Below are 15,677 nucleotides of genomic sequence, written 5' to 3' on the forward strand. Positions count from 1 at the left end.
GTAAACTTAAGAAGAAATCTAAGATCAATTCAGCCCAATTCGTCACTGTTTAATGTGGTATTCATGTGTACAAATGATGAACAGCAATAGGGCAGAATGAGGTCACAGCAACTGAGATGAAAGAGAGCGGAAGGCTCGAGCTTCATTTCCCTTTAAAGGACAGTGTTTATTGTAATGCAGTTCAGGCGATTTCCCCCAAACTCCGCTCCCTTAAAAGGACACTGAAATAGTCGTATTTTACTACAATCAGACCGTATTCGTGAACATCAGTCAAAACCAAAGTTTGCTTCCCCCTAGAATTAAGCATAAACTTAATTCTGAAGTGGGGAGATAAATTGATATTTTCGTTTCACGACACCAAGAGATAAGTGTTATTTGACAGCTTGACTTTGAATTAATCATAGAACATTTTCTTTAGAGATCAGAGGTCAGGTCTTAATATGCCTGTTGTAACGTGCATGGTTCAAAGTATCTGGTCTAGAAAAGCGGAAGCTTACGTGTATTGCATATTTATAGCCTGGGTCGTGATACCCTAACCCTGCTTTATAAAGCACACAAATGGATGTGCCTATAAGGCAGGATTGAACCGGTCATTTTCTTCCTGAATCCACCTGTTGCACAGTAATACTTCCAACGCTAACAAACGGATGAATTTAGAATTTGCAAGCATGACATCATTAGCAAATACATTTCCTTTCGCTCTTGAGACTCACGACGGGTCTTGCGTGGGCATCGGTGTCATATTAGAATACGAACGATGCATAACAAGTTTCTCGTTGCTGTTGGCCTACATCTAGCAACCGCATATTCACTTAGGGTACAGCACTTCCCAAGGACATTGAAATATACGAGAGACGCGATAATCCGCCCTTGGCTTTGGGGAATACAGTACGTACTTCCAACGCAGATAAATGCAAGGAATTTGTCGCTATGTGTCTTTCTGTCAAAGTAGTAGTAATTATCCAAGTAACGTATGTCCTCAGTTTGTCAAAACGTCAGATTGGATAAACTGCCACGTGGAACCGTAAAGGAACACAGCTTTAATTCTGCATTTTAAAACCAATTTTGTTTATTTCTGCTTCTTATTATTTTAGCTATCCATTCTCAAATTCACGACAGTGCAGCATTCACTTACAGTATGAATACACAAGTAAATCTAACCCAGTGTATCGCAATTTAAGATTTAAAGTAGTCACTCCCTAACTTACGTAAGTTGGAATTTCCCTAAATGCTTATGCAGCACTCGCAAATTTGATTGAAGCAAAAAAGAAATGTTCAACGAACATGTAAATAGAATTACTTATTCAATTTTCTTTTTTTTTTATCTCATGCCCGGGAAAAATTACAAAAGTGTACAAAATTACAAAAAGAGATAACGTCAGCAAGTTTTACCTTTCGAGCATCTTTGCCAGAATTAACTCTCCAGCTGATAAGCCCGCCACTGCGGAAGTTGAGGGCTGTGGAGATTTAGAAGGGGGTTTTTTACAACACATCACAAAATTTCTCTGCAGCTGCAGAATCGGCACTAGCGACTTCACCGCATACTTCAATGATTTGGAAACCAACGCGATGCTTGAACTTATGTTCAAGCAAGCTTGCCACGAACTTGGGTTGGGGTTCGCCGTACTTATCCTTAATATCTTTATAAATACTTGTTGCTTTTGCTTGAATGGTCATTAGACTCAGGGGCACTCTCTTCTGAATCTGATTTTCCATCCATATTATTAATAACAGCTGTTCCATCTTCGATATAGCACCTGGACGCTGTTTTGTGATCACTGTTGATCTTGAATGCGTTGATCCCTTGACATGTTCTTTTACACGCGCACTGTCCTTTAAAATAGTATTCACTGTTGAAGCAGTGAAACCTAATTCCGTGCAATAGATGAGAAACTTTGTTCTGCTTCGTACTTCTTAATCATTTTCATCTTCATTTCTAAATCAATTTTGTCTGGTTTCCTAGCACTGCCAGCACTTGCACTTTCCCTTCATCATTGTAATACGTAAATAGGAATGAAGAGAAGTTTCTGAAAATGTATTTCTGTTTTTTATATGATTGAATATTTCAGCGAAGGCAAACTCATTTCACCTTAATACCGCATTACAAAAAACACACAGAACTGCAGTTATCAGTATTATCAGTATTATCAGTATTATCGCAAATGTAAAAAGATCGAGTTTACTGCCCGTTTATAATAGATTGCGCTAACAGAAAAGCCCAATAAACCGGAAAATGCAGTTTTTTTTTTCGGTAGTGACCTCTAGAAATGCGTTTTATTATTATTATTAGCTATATGGTGCAAGGAAGCCTGAAGCTAATGCTGCACCAGCCAAAAAAAAAAAAAAAACAATGTGTTATTGGGTTCACGATACCTCCATTTATTTCTACGGGATGCAAAATACGTTTCCACCTGCCGGCAAAAACTTACGTAAAGTCGAATTTCTGTAAGTCGAGTTTACGTAAGCCGGGGAGTGGCTGTACTGTATTGTATTTCCGTGTGTATGGGGTTTTTTTTTTTTTAAAGAATACTAAATTATAACACCAGCCCTCTACAATTTACCAGCACACATTCTCACTCATCTTTCAATAAAGTAAAAATTTCAGAAACATTTTATTCGTATGTTAAAGATACAGGTCATATAAAAGTAAAAAAATTACATCCATTTACAAACATTTAATATTTAGTTAATTTCATCAGTAAATTCCCTCCCAATAACTTGATTTGTTATTTATATCTCTCATTAATTTTTTTTCTTAGAAGAATCAAGGAGAAGTTAGGAAAAAATAAAATAAAAAGTATATTTGGATTTGATCATGAATAAAAATACACATTGCAGTATGGGTTCAATATTATCATTGTACTTATAATATCGTGATTTACAATGTCAGTTATGCATTTGCGGAAACGCACCAATTATTCCTAATTGAAAATTAACTCATTAAATTCAGTTAACATCAGGATCATATCTTTGTAGATGCAAAACTCGAGGCCAATATCATGAACGAACATATATATTCAAGAACACTTGAATAATGTATAGACTGTACATTGGATAATGTATCGACTGTATACTGGTTATACTGGATAATGTAACAGACTGCAGGATAGGCCATTTCAATTCCTCTACGTCAACATGAGCACACGATGATCCTGTTCAAGTTCACCTACAGAAAGTTAAGTTGAAACAGCAAAAGGGGGTTCCGTTAAATAGTCCTTTTAACCAGTTGCAATTCGGAAGTATAAAACCTAAGTAGGAAAGCTTAGTCTTTCGTTCATAAGGCAGAAATAAACGTAAGACATACAAAAAAAAAAAAAAAACACGATCGCAAATCACTCTTAAGAACGAACCAAAAAAATTGAAGACGAATCCTTTTTCGATTATTGTGGTCATCATACTTCCTGTTTTGTAAGTATTCACTGAAAAGAAGACATGGGATAATTTAACTATCCTCCAGAGAAATGATGCTCACAGCAAATGTAGTTTTCAGTTCGTTGTTGACACAATTATTAGCTTTTTTAAGAACACCCGGTACGGCGCCCCTGCACAAGTAACATGAAGGTAATAATTTACATCTTTGCAAGTCAGCAGTGAAAGGAGTCATGGGATACTTCCTGAGATGAAAGGTGGAATTGAAAACACAAGCACCTGCTGGGATGTGACTCGCATCTATGTATTCCTTCTAGAAAGATCCAGCGCAGTGACCTTTATGTTGCAGATGTTAGTCATTTCTACAGTAGCGGATAAAAGGAAGAAAGAGATGAAACCAGTCTTGGAGTGCTGTAAGTAAAGGATAGTTATACAAAGGATATAGAGGAAGGACGCTGGGAATGTGGCCTAGAACAATTATATTTTATCAATGGGTGCACAAGAGAAAGTGACTAGAATAAGTAGGAAGTAAAAGCAGTGATTTCTTTCAAGTGATCCTAAACGAAAGGCTTTCAATTTGATTTGAGAAGGACATTGCGTGATAAGTTACAAATTTAGTTTTTAAGAAAGCATATTTAGAAAGCATAAAATATGCTTTCTAAAGTATAAAATAGAAAGCATAAAGCTACGTGACACGATTTAAATTAGATTTATTGATAAGTCCGAATATCACTTTGTCAAGTTTTTTATTCAAGAACAAGACAGAACATAAAACTGAGCGAAACTATAAATAGTTTGCACAAGCCAAATCAATGTAGCTCCAATTTAGATTCAATTTATCCAGTTTTCAAAATTTCGAACTTTCACGGCCCAATTCCTGTTCCGATGAGAGAATTCAATAAGGAACTTGGGACCGTCTCCGCGTTTTCATTTAAAACTTGGAAATGATCAGATTAACAAATTGAAAACAAAAAAATTATCCGGACTTGCTAATAAATTGAATTTAAATTTTTCACGTGGAAAATAACTTAAAGCTACGGAAATATTGTATTTGGGATCATCTTAAAAATTCTCAACTCTCACACCCACAGACAGATTGAGAATTCTGAAGTCTGGTGAAACTTTTCATCGGACTTTAATTTCTGTAGGCTGTAACTTCTTACACAGTAATCTCCTGAAAATTAACAACAGAAAGCTAAAGGGAAAACCTAATTTCTTGGATGCAGAAGAGATATAATGAACTTTGGGCCAAGAAAAGTCAGAAATTAAGGCTAGTTCGAGTAAAGAAATGAGTTCTCTAGAAATCTGTGCGCTGCTGAAGATTCCGTTGAGAAACAATAAACGAGTTCACCCCTGTATAATTTCAGAGAAAATAAATTAGCGAAGCAGATTCTTTTTTGTCAACAGATATGACAAAAGTATTAAAGAATAGAACTTGGAGGATTCCAGCATTATTTGAGATAGAGGTAGAAGATAAAATAGTGAATAGTCAGAGATAAAGCCAGTTATCGGTAGCAGATGATACAACATAGGGCTTGCTTAGAAAGTCAGGGCTTCCTTTAGCATCTGCAAATTTTACTTCGGAAAAATAAAAAAAATTATTTTTTTTGGCCAATGCTATTAATCTCACGGAGGGATTGGGTTGTTTTAAAATAAACTTAGGGGCGATTACTAGTTATGAAATGTCAATATATCCTTTCTGTTGGATTCCGCTTTTTAGAATAAACACGAGAAAACTAAAATCACGAGATGTCAATGTACTGTACTGTTGGTTTGCCTGTATTATACATGAAAACAAGTTCTCGAAACACTCCAGGCCGATTACCTTGTGTAGAAAGCGCTAAATAAAAAAAAACAAATATTGGTATTAACGGCCCACAAGCGTGCGTTTATAACCGTTAGGGTAAGGTGTATTTAGTGTCAGACGGCACCAGGAGTTCCCCCCATCTCGGCGTAGTTTTCATTGTGGGTGTACCAGTTTGCTGGAAATTAACCGTTAGGGTATTGTCTGTATTCTGTATGTGTTTCAATTTGCAACCCCGAATAAGTCATGGGGAAACCCTATATCGACCAACTACAGCTGCCATAGTTTAGAAGTACATTTTAATCAGATCTTTAGTCTTTTAAGAAAGAGCCTTTAAAATGCGTTCAACTTAGAACTTCAAGATGGAATAATCCATTCGGCTTCCAAATTAAAATCAAACCTACACCTTTTCACACGCAGACAAGCGGCCTAGACAGTATACGAAGTAGCCACTGTACCAGTTTTGGAGGATGGTACAGTGGCTACTTCGTGAAATATTTCGAGATTGAGTAAGTGTCCGCAGTTAACCTTTCTCCATTTCATTTTATAAGGAAATAAAGCAAGGATAACAAGAGTAAGTATGGCAAAGAATCATTCTCCTGGAAATCGGCCAAAGAAGGCCATTCCACATCAGAAAGAACTCCTCGGGGAAAAAAAACCTGTAAAAAAGGTAATACAGAACAGAAATTGTGAAAATTTTGGGAACTGGTTGATATCAAGATTTTCAGGATTCTTCTAATCTCTTTCTGTCGAAAAACCAAAGTAGGTATTTAAGTGATGGGGATGTGTCTAATATGGGAAGCTGATTTACCAAACTTTTTTCCTCCTAACTTCACCGATATGTCAAATTTTTAATTAGATTAAGTTTGAATAGAATCCCCAGCAAAGAAAAAAGCTAAATGTAAGGAAGAACAGAAATTCTGACTAATGACATCAACAATACCAAAAATTCTGACACTGATATTTAGAGTTAGAGGAGGACTGGAAGATATCAGTAATCCACTTAACCTTTGAATTTGGCTTCTTACGGTTGAAGTTTTGAAGTTTGAGCTGATCTCACAGATCAGTCCAAATTTCATTTTGACTGTAATCAGCCTTTGCATAACTCTTACGTGTGGAGATTATTCTGTTCTAGCATGGAATTTATGGAATAATATATTGGTTCTTTCCGGTTCCCCTTTATATATATACAGTATAAAGAAAGAGGTTGAAGAATTACGTCAAACTGTAATTTTGACTCCCGTTTACATCATCTAAGTGTAAATTGCGAGTTTAATCAAACTTAAAAGAATATGTTGATTTTTACTAACTATATTTCTATATACTTCACTTCATTATCCATTCTCTCACGTGCATCAGGAGCAAATGTAATAGTCTGATAAAGGAAATTACTTTTCTTCCGTCAGTATTCCCCTGTTTGTTTCCATTCCTGGCACCTATATAAAGTTTTCTGTAATTTCTCTTGTACGGTTGCTAGCTTTCTATAATATAACTCTTTTTTTTATTTGTCTTTCCGTGAGCCACTTCATTATTTTTCATTACTTTCAGAACATTTTTTCTTTCTGATATTCAATATTAATTTCCATAACTTTTTATTTTTATTATTAGGAGGGCCGTGTCCAATCTTGCTGCTCATAAGACCATCACGAACCTTCTACTGTTATTTAACTTCAAAACATCATCCATCTATTTGCTTTTATTTCTTCTTCCACATAACAGAACTGACATCTCATTTATTTATCAACCACCTTAACATTATAATTAAATCCGAAACTAGTCGGCCACTTTGTTTCTTAAAACTGGTTCTACATGGAGAAAGGTCTGTTTTTTTAACCCCATTTAAATATTTCTAAGCTCCTGTTAATTTCTGTTTCTAGTGCAGTCATAAATTGAGGTCTTTTATGATAATTGCTAGTAACAAATCCAAAGCTATATGTTGTATAAATATCACACGAAAAATTTATCATGCCTTTAACTATAACATTATCGACATAAGTTTTTTTAATGAAGGTTGGCATCATAATTTTTTCTGAATTATATACAAAAAAAAAAAAAGAAATATTTTTTCTACAAAAAGTACGCTACTTTGTACTATTAATATCAACGTAGCTGATTTTCAGCTTTCTGTGTGTGTTATATACACACACACTGAGTGTCTGAATTTATTTATATACATGTATATGTATATTAAACAAAGAATTTAGTTATGCGGATTGTTTAAGATATATTCATATCTTAAACAATCCGCATAACTAAAGCGACTGCAATATATCTTATTAAAAGCGAATTTTCCACACTGGCGTCTACGAAAAAACCAGATTATAAGTACTTAAAAGGAAATTAAATGGAAATTTTTCTAACTTTATTTATGTATTCAGTTTTAAATAAATAAATAAAGGTTAGAAAAATCATCATTTACTTCTACAGACGTAAATTTTCCTTTCATGATTTCATGTGAAATGTTGGCATTAGGGCTTGCATAAAACCGAGAAATTTCAAAACCGAGTTTAACCGAAGTTTACTCATAAAACCGGTTTTAAAACCGATTTTCTCAGACTTAGGGAAAATAATTAAAAGCTTATAACACAGGTATTTATTTTATCTTCACATAGCAATTCAAGCGTTTTCCAGTCATCGTCAGACAGTTTCAGTTGACAGTACTGCACATAGAGCCTTTGGAATGCCAATTTTTCGATTTCAAAAATCTCTCAATCATATAGAAGGTGCTATCCCATCTAGTCTTGCAATCTAATATAAGTTTATATTCTTTCCTATTAAATTTTGCTTTAACAAAATTTTGTAATATGTCATTTTTGGCAGGCGATTTTCGAAAAAGCTTGCAAATTTTTCTGCCTTTGTTAATAGTTTGTGCAATATTGGCCATTGGATTGAAGAAATAAATGAGCTCATCGGTAAAGTCGGTTTGATAAAGCATGCCTTGCTGTCTTTCTTCAATTTCTTCATCATCACTACTTTCTTCATTATTTTCATTTTCTTCATTGTCTTTGGGAGACTCTGAGACTGTGGCACATTAATTGATTGCTTTTTCATAAAGTACATCTATAACTGACAGATGTATACAATGGGCTATACATTGTTGATGATTAGGCGCAATTTACTTGTCAAACTTAATCATCATTGCTGCTTCATCGGTGATGCAGGCAACAATATCCTCATCCGAGTTCAAACCAAATTCCTTCAGGTGTCCATTCACAATTTGCTCAGTTCTTCTGCTATCAAGTGAACCATTAATCTCAATAAGACCTAACGACCAATGATTGTCTTTTGAATGCACATTTATATTCATATACCTTTTTATTTTGTATAGACGTATATTCGTCTAGAGTCAATGAATACCGTGCACCCAAAACCAATGAATTTTTGAAATGCTGAATGAGTTCTTCTTTCTTAGTTTTATAATTATTCAGAACCATATTTTTAATTCCATTCACTGAGACTGGTGGTAATTTATCATATTTATTTCTCTGAAGGTGAAGGCTTGATTGTATGAACTCGCTCTTGGCAATTGAATTAAAAGAAAATCCATCTAAAGCAGTTAATTTTGAAACCTCCTTCTTCCATAGATTTTTTAACGATAAAGTTTTCTAATGTTCTTACAATTTTTACGGGAGGTTCACTGTTATCTTGTTTAATGTCAATCTGATGCATTTTCTTTAAATGCAACATCAAAGATGATGTAAATCCTCCAGACGACTTCATTATCTTCTAACATTTCGAACATTGTGCTTCATCTCTGCTTTTTCGAGCAAAATAATTCCATATACATTTGATTTCATCTTAGACATATTAAGAGTAATAAATATTAATTAGTAGGAATTTATATCACCGACAATTTTAAATAAAAATACTGAAGATAACAAAGGCACAACACTATGCGTCACTTCCGCAAGCACTGAATAAAGAGTCTAAACGAGGCAAGTTTCAAAATTTTCACGAAAGAAATTTTTTATTTATTTACTTGCAATTTTTTTTCCACAATTAAATCTATTGTATTTTCAAAATTACATAAAAGCTAAATTTGGTGAAGCTGCTTTTTGGAGAACATTTGATCGCAAATTTAATAGGAATAAAGAAGAAAAAAACTGTCTACGATTGAAATTTGATGCAATATTCAGCGAATCTGTTTCTAGTGGGTAACCATCAATAAGGCGTTCCATAACTTGACTGGCGAACAAGATAGATGGAACGGAGAAATGTTGAGCATTTTCTTTTACGCTATCGCTCCGACTCACTCAGTCGTAAATGAGTACACCTGCATCGTGCCATAATACAGGTGAGAAGATAAAAGGTACCGCTCCTATATTTGGGCCACTTGCCCATGAGATTCGTACCTAAACATAAAATAAAATAAAATAAAAAAACATGTTTAAAACATAAAGCAGTTGAACGATCCAGACAAATGAACAAACAAAAGAAAATGTGCTTAACAAAAAACTATATTCGAGGGCTAACTAAAAAAATATTCGAATCCGGTTTTAGAAGCTCGGTTTCGGTTTAACAACTCAATATGAAAACCGGGTTTAACCGGTTCATAAAACCGGTTTGCAAGCCCTAGTTGGCATATTAAAATTCATTTTAAGTACAGCAGTTTCCTCCCCCCTCCTTTGTTTCTTCTCTCCCATTGTTCCTGGTCGCTTGCATTACCAAAAAAAAATACTAATTTTTCTAAAGTAATATTATCATCAACTAAAAAAAACTAATATTATCATCAACAAAGCCTAATTTCTCAGTATTCGTTGATAATAAGTCTCATAATAGATCGGTAATTACGCAGCAGATATAAGTACTGTATCTACTTTGTGTTTATCTATAATAATTCAGTTTATATTCAGTTAATTTATGGTACCTTAAGTATTAATTATAATTAATTAAAAGTTTTAATGAGTGACTATTAAATAAAAGTTTTAATGAGTAGGGAAAAGGCCTCTGTGAGGCCTTTTCCCCACCTCAAAGAATGAGTGGACGCCTCTATTTTTAAGACATTTCTTAATCGGGAATTATATTCTATCTATAAAATAAATGATACATTTTTCTTACAGTTTCAGATGTTAAAAGAATGGAATTCTCACCTGAAGAATCAGCAGAATGGACGATAACAGTAGAAGCCAGCACCAGGAGAAAGGATAACCACATCAGCGTGGAAGACTAAGGGATAATAAAATAAAAAATTTGAATTAAAATTTTCTATCTCAATTACGTTAATTACAGTCAAGGGGACTCCTAAGGGGCATCTAACAGTAACGTAAACGTCAATGAACAAAGGTTGCGCAGTTTATTCCTAATTCAAAACACTATCTCAAGAAAAGAAATTGGCTTCATTTTACGAGTTCACGCCTAAAAAATGGCCATGGAAACGGTAAACTAAAAAGCTTTTTCACTGCTATGGTAGAATTCAAAAAGTGTATGGTTATAAATGCATTTCTATGTACAGTGATACCTTCCGTCATAAATTGGATTCTTTTATTAATTACACATATTTTAATCAAATTACAAGACTTCAGGAACAACTTTGTTAAGGTGTTCCTGAAGTCCACCGAGAGTCCATTATATATCAACTTACCATCGTTTAGAATCTTAGAAACGTCTTTAAAAATTGGAGACGGGATCCTCCTCTTCCTTATCCAAAGCCTTAAGAAAATTTTTCCTTACGCTAAATGTAATATGTGAAGGATGGTAGGAGAGCATTACTTAGATCCCCAGGAAGATAATCTCGCTTTGCACGTGCCATTTTTTTCCCGATTTTAAAATCGTAACAAATGGTTATCAGCTTTTTTCAGGTAAAATCACCTTCTACAGAATTTTGTTCATTTTAATAGTAAATACAGGGTGTTTCAAAAATGATGGTCAATAGTTTAAAGGCAAAAAGTATAAACTAAAATAAGCAAAAAAAAAAGTCCCAGTGAACATCGGACCGCAAATGAACCGTTTTCGAGATAATGCACATTTTCTGTTAAGATCCGCCATTGACTATGGGAGCACTAGTTTAGCAAAAAGCTGTGAATCCTTTGCTAAGGGTTGTTTTTTTAAACATAAAAAAATACATTTTTAATTTTAAAACCACAGGATTTTACAGATGTTATATGTTACAGGATGTTCTTTCTAGCACCCTTTCCTCAACGTCAGATGTTAGATCCAGGTGTTAGTGCCTGATTCTGGGCCTACCTGCTCGTACTCCATGTGCGGAGGGCCCATGTTCTTTAAGGCGTTGATGTACCCTGATGAACGTGCACCTGTTGGGCTGCCTTCGGCGGGGAAATGCATCTTGGTACAAACTTACCTCGAGTGCACTGTTGTTGGCTTTACCATACATGAAGTGCATGTCCACATACTCTTCGTTGTTGTAACCTCTTCCATGTTGACTATCCTTTGACAAGTACTAGTATGCCTGCTACATCTCAGAGCATTGAGAGAGGGGGAAACGAAGACAATGAGCATAACTTAACCTAAATAAAGAAGTCAGTGGTGGATCCCAACTCTGTACAGTTCACCTTATCAGTGGTGGATCCCAACTAGAAATGTGAAATATCTCGAAAACGATTCACTTCAGGACCCATGGTTACTAGGCATTTTTGCATATTGTAGTCTGTACGGTTCACCTTTAAATTATTGACCATCACTTTTGAAACACCCTGTATATCAAAATACTTACCGCATCTGGCAGAATTACTTTGTTTTATGAAAGTATTCTTTCATTTAACTTAATAAATTATTAAAAAAAAAAAAAAAAATTGGAGTGTGTTGTGTACGGGGACACAACCGCAATCATTTAAGGCGTGAATTCGTCTTTGTGTTGTTAGAGGAAGGGTAAGATGTAAATGGATAAAGTCTTAGTGGTTATAAGTGAAGTATAATTTTATTTATCAAAGGCCGATGATAGAAGTAAGATACATATGGCATAGTATTTACGTCGATGTTTCTTTCAAAGGTTAAAGCTATACAAGTGTTACCCAGAGTAGTGGGCGATGTAGAAATGTACTTCAAGTTGAACTTTTGAATTTTTCTTTCCAATGATATACGTTTCTTACATTTCTGTTCATATTTCCTTTGCAATTTTTTCGACATTATGAAAATTTTCTTCAACTCAGCACACTTATCGGCTTATAATTTTGCAAATTTTATTTTATCGGTTATTATTGCTAAATAAATTGTAGATCCTGTTATTCTCTACAAATCGACACCAATTTCAACGCCCTATCTCTTCGCAATCCAAAGTTACACTGCCCAAACGCCGCGCGGCGTCGCCATTTTCAGTGTTCACGCACAAGCACTACCCCCCTCACCGCTACATACCCCCACTACCCACCATTTTATATACGGATATAAACCCTCTATCCAACAAAATTTAAATCATTAGATTATCATTTATAATTTACGAGATATAAGCGAGACAAATCTTGCCATTTTTTTTGGTCGCTACAGTTTTCATAGAGGACCCTCCCCCCCCTCCCTCTATACCGGACCGAATCTAAAGACGTATTCACGTCAAAAAACAGAATTGGGCAAATGAACTAGTCTAGCGCGCTGGCGCCAGTATACATCCGGAGAACTTTCACGAATAACACCTAACTCAAAAGAGCTGCAATAAAATTATATCCTGTTCTAGAAAACTTCGGCATTTCTTTTATATTACAATCAAAGAATTTAAAAAAAAAATGGAAATATCAGAAAACAAATTCTGAGATTGTTATTATTATTGTTATAGCGATCTAGACGACATGACGAAGGGGGACATCTAAAAACTAAAGGCAGTACAACATTGTGAGAAACACCAGCATTTCAAAATCAGAACTAAATTTACAGTATTGAATTAAGACAAACTGAACGTAAGACTTTCTCTTCGAAATTTTTCTCTCTAAGTACTATACTGATTAACGTTTCCGGAACACATTGTCAGACCAAACTTGGCTGTACTTTTAATAGTGTATATTATATATATATATATATATATATAAACAGACAAGTATGGACTGATGATGAGTTCCGGCAAGGTTCTCGAAGTATTACCTATTTGTATAGTACAGGGGTGGCCAACGAGTCGATCGCGAATTTAATTTCGGTCGATCACGACGAAAATTTTAAATATACAGTCATCCCTCGATTTGTGCACCTTGTGAAATGAAATTTTTGAGATGGTAGATCGCGGCACATTTTGAAGGAAAAAAGTAGATCGCGGCACATATTAAGTTGGCTACTCCTGGTATAGTACATTTAGTCAAGGGTAAATAAACTAACTTTTAAATAGCACACAACAACAGATTGGCATTATTTGATCGATTCCTGCCTAGCAGATATCGGGTTAAATCCAAGGAATGTAGTGTGACCTCCATCTATCCATTAAAACTCTGCATATCAGCAGAGCTTCTCAACTCCATAACACAAGGTTATCTCAATAGATACGATATGAATCTTTAGTAAAATAATAAGAGGAGTATACCTCAATATAGGTATATGAATCTTTGTGCCCTACTAGATCACAGTCTCCTGTAGAAATACGTATAATATAGATTTTCTTTGTCTGAAGAAACGGGCATTACTTCTTTTGCTCTGGGCTACTTCCTGACTGTATTAAGTCGGATTCAGACCCAGATGAACCCGGAAGATTTTAAGTATTTGGCCTGCTGAAGAGGATCGCCATTGGTCAGAGTAAACTGGCAGTGAATGCAGGTCTCTGGAACTCACTCTTTGAATTCACTCTAGTGGTGCCAAATTGAGATTATGATCGATATATATATATGATAATATGCACAAATTGCTGTAACGTCTTTAAATCTTCACGAACAATGTTACTTTGTAATTATCTTTTTATTGATTTATTTATTTCTTACATATTGAATTTATATCATTCAGTTGTTGTTGTTTGAGATTTAATGGCGCAAGAACAGCTTCGGCTATATTGCGCCTGTTCAAATTCTGTTATTTCCTGTTATGTTGTTACTGATTTGCCACATTAGATATGGTTGTTATCATTCAGTTATTTGTCTTGTTTTAATCCTATTAATTCCCGTGAATTATGAGGAGTAAAGCTAATGCCATTGTTAATCACTGGCTTTATGGTCGCAATGGGAACTGTGTTCATCTTGTAAAACAATAAATATTATTACTTTTGTTTATGTCGTATTCGTGTTTTATCAGAACAAGTTTCTGGAACTTTCAGTTGCCATTCCCTCTTATATTTTATCATATCGCTACACGACGAGGGGGATCTACCCCTTCAGCAAATTGACTTCTATCATTTCTCAAAAGAGATATTTGTAAACTTTTTTGGGAGTAGACATTCGCAACGATTCTAATTAAAAAAGAAAAGAAAAAAGCATTCATCTGAAATAGCAGAAAACAACTAATATTCATGCCGAATTTCATAATACATAATCGTCCTTCTTGCCTCTATGTCCTCCCCAGATCTTCGATTATATTCGCAAATTAAAATGTGTAATATTTTTAAGAAAATTATAATAATAAACTGTGCTGGAAAGCTAGTTGTTAATGTTTAATCAGCAACGAAGGGTCCTTTAGGCTGTAGTTCAAAATAAGTTCATTCAGCAGGCAACTTCAAAAACGGCTTTTCAATGGAGTGAAGACCACTTCGAACAAGTACAAAGAGATCTGTACACAGCTATGACGTCCTTGACCAGTAAAACCTTCCGGACCGTGGTCAGAACAAGTCTGCTATTACTTTAGGAGTGACAAGAAAAACGCGTAAGGCGAAGCAAGATTTATGAACTAAAAGAAACAAATGAGCTTTAGTCAGGGCCATTTTAAACATCAGAGTGGGCCAAGGAAAAAATACGGGTGGATATTATTCGTTTGAGTACTTGTGCCTTACTGTACAATGCTATCTAAAAGTTAAGCAACCAAAATAAAACCTTAAATATTACGATTAAATATCAAAAATACAGTAAATGTGTTTTTAGTCTGGCAACCTCAGGAACCGATCTGCTGGATCGTGGATTTCGGTTGGTTATATTACAAGAAAAAAAAAAAAATCCACGCAAAATACTACATTTCTGTACTGCAACTTACTGTACATAGCACCCAAGTGTACCCCTTTTTTTCGAGAGAAAAGGTAACGTGCAGCAGATGAAAAAGTATAATGAAAAAAATATATATACCATACTCTGTATAGTATATTTTGTAAGGCACAATACACTTGTACTCTCATTTATTTTTGAATGGTTTACTTGTGCAGTATATTATGTACAAAAGTTGCGGTATAAGCCTATCTAAAATATATCATATTGTGTACTACCTATTTTGGAAGGAAAAACATGAGAAAATTTACACACATACACAGCACTTCACCGAAGTCCAATTGTCGGGTGTCTTCTTTGACACTCGACAATTGGGCTTTGGACAATAGAAACTTTTACGACACTGTATAGATAAAGACATTTATATGATTACGGAAAAGTGACAATTCTTCTGGAATTACTTAATATCTTTTAAGGAGCATATGGGTCAATAGAAACGGTTGAAAATTGCAACA

General features: G+C 34.7%; 1 protein-coding gene across 1 annotated transcript in view; it reads right to left on the minus strand.

Annotated features, from left to right (window-relative positions):
• Nucleotides 1-15,677, minus strand: part of LOC150083097 (uncharacterized) — a 205,384-nt gene that overhangs the window by 170,972 nt on the left and 18,735 nt on the right. Inside the window, exon 3 of the mRNA XM_090378388.1 lies at nt 10,264-10,339. Within this exon, the coding sequence (XP_090234514.1) occupies nt 10,264-10,339 (76 nt within the window). The remainder of the gene's footprint in view (nt 1-10,263; nt 10,340-15,677) is intronic.

Source organism: Mastigoproctus giganteus, chromosome 7, assembly GCF_048544385.1.
Source record: "Mastigoproctus giganteus isolate SK-2022 chromosome 7, ASM4854438v1, whole genome shotgun sequence".
NCBI classification, from domain to species: Eukaryota; Metazoa; Arthropoda; class Arachnida; order Uropygi; family Thelyphonidae; genus Mastigoproctus; species Mastigoproctus giganteus.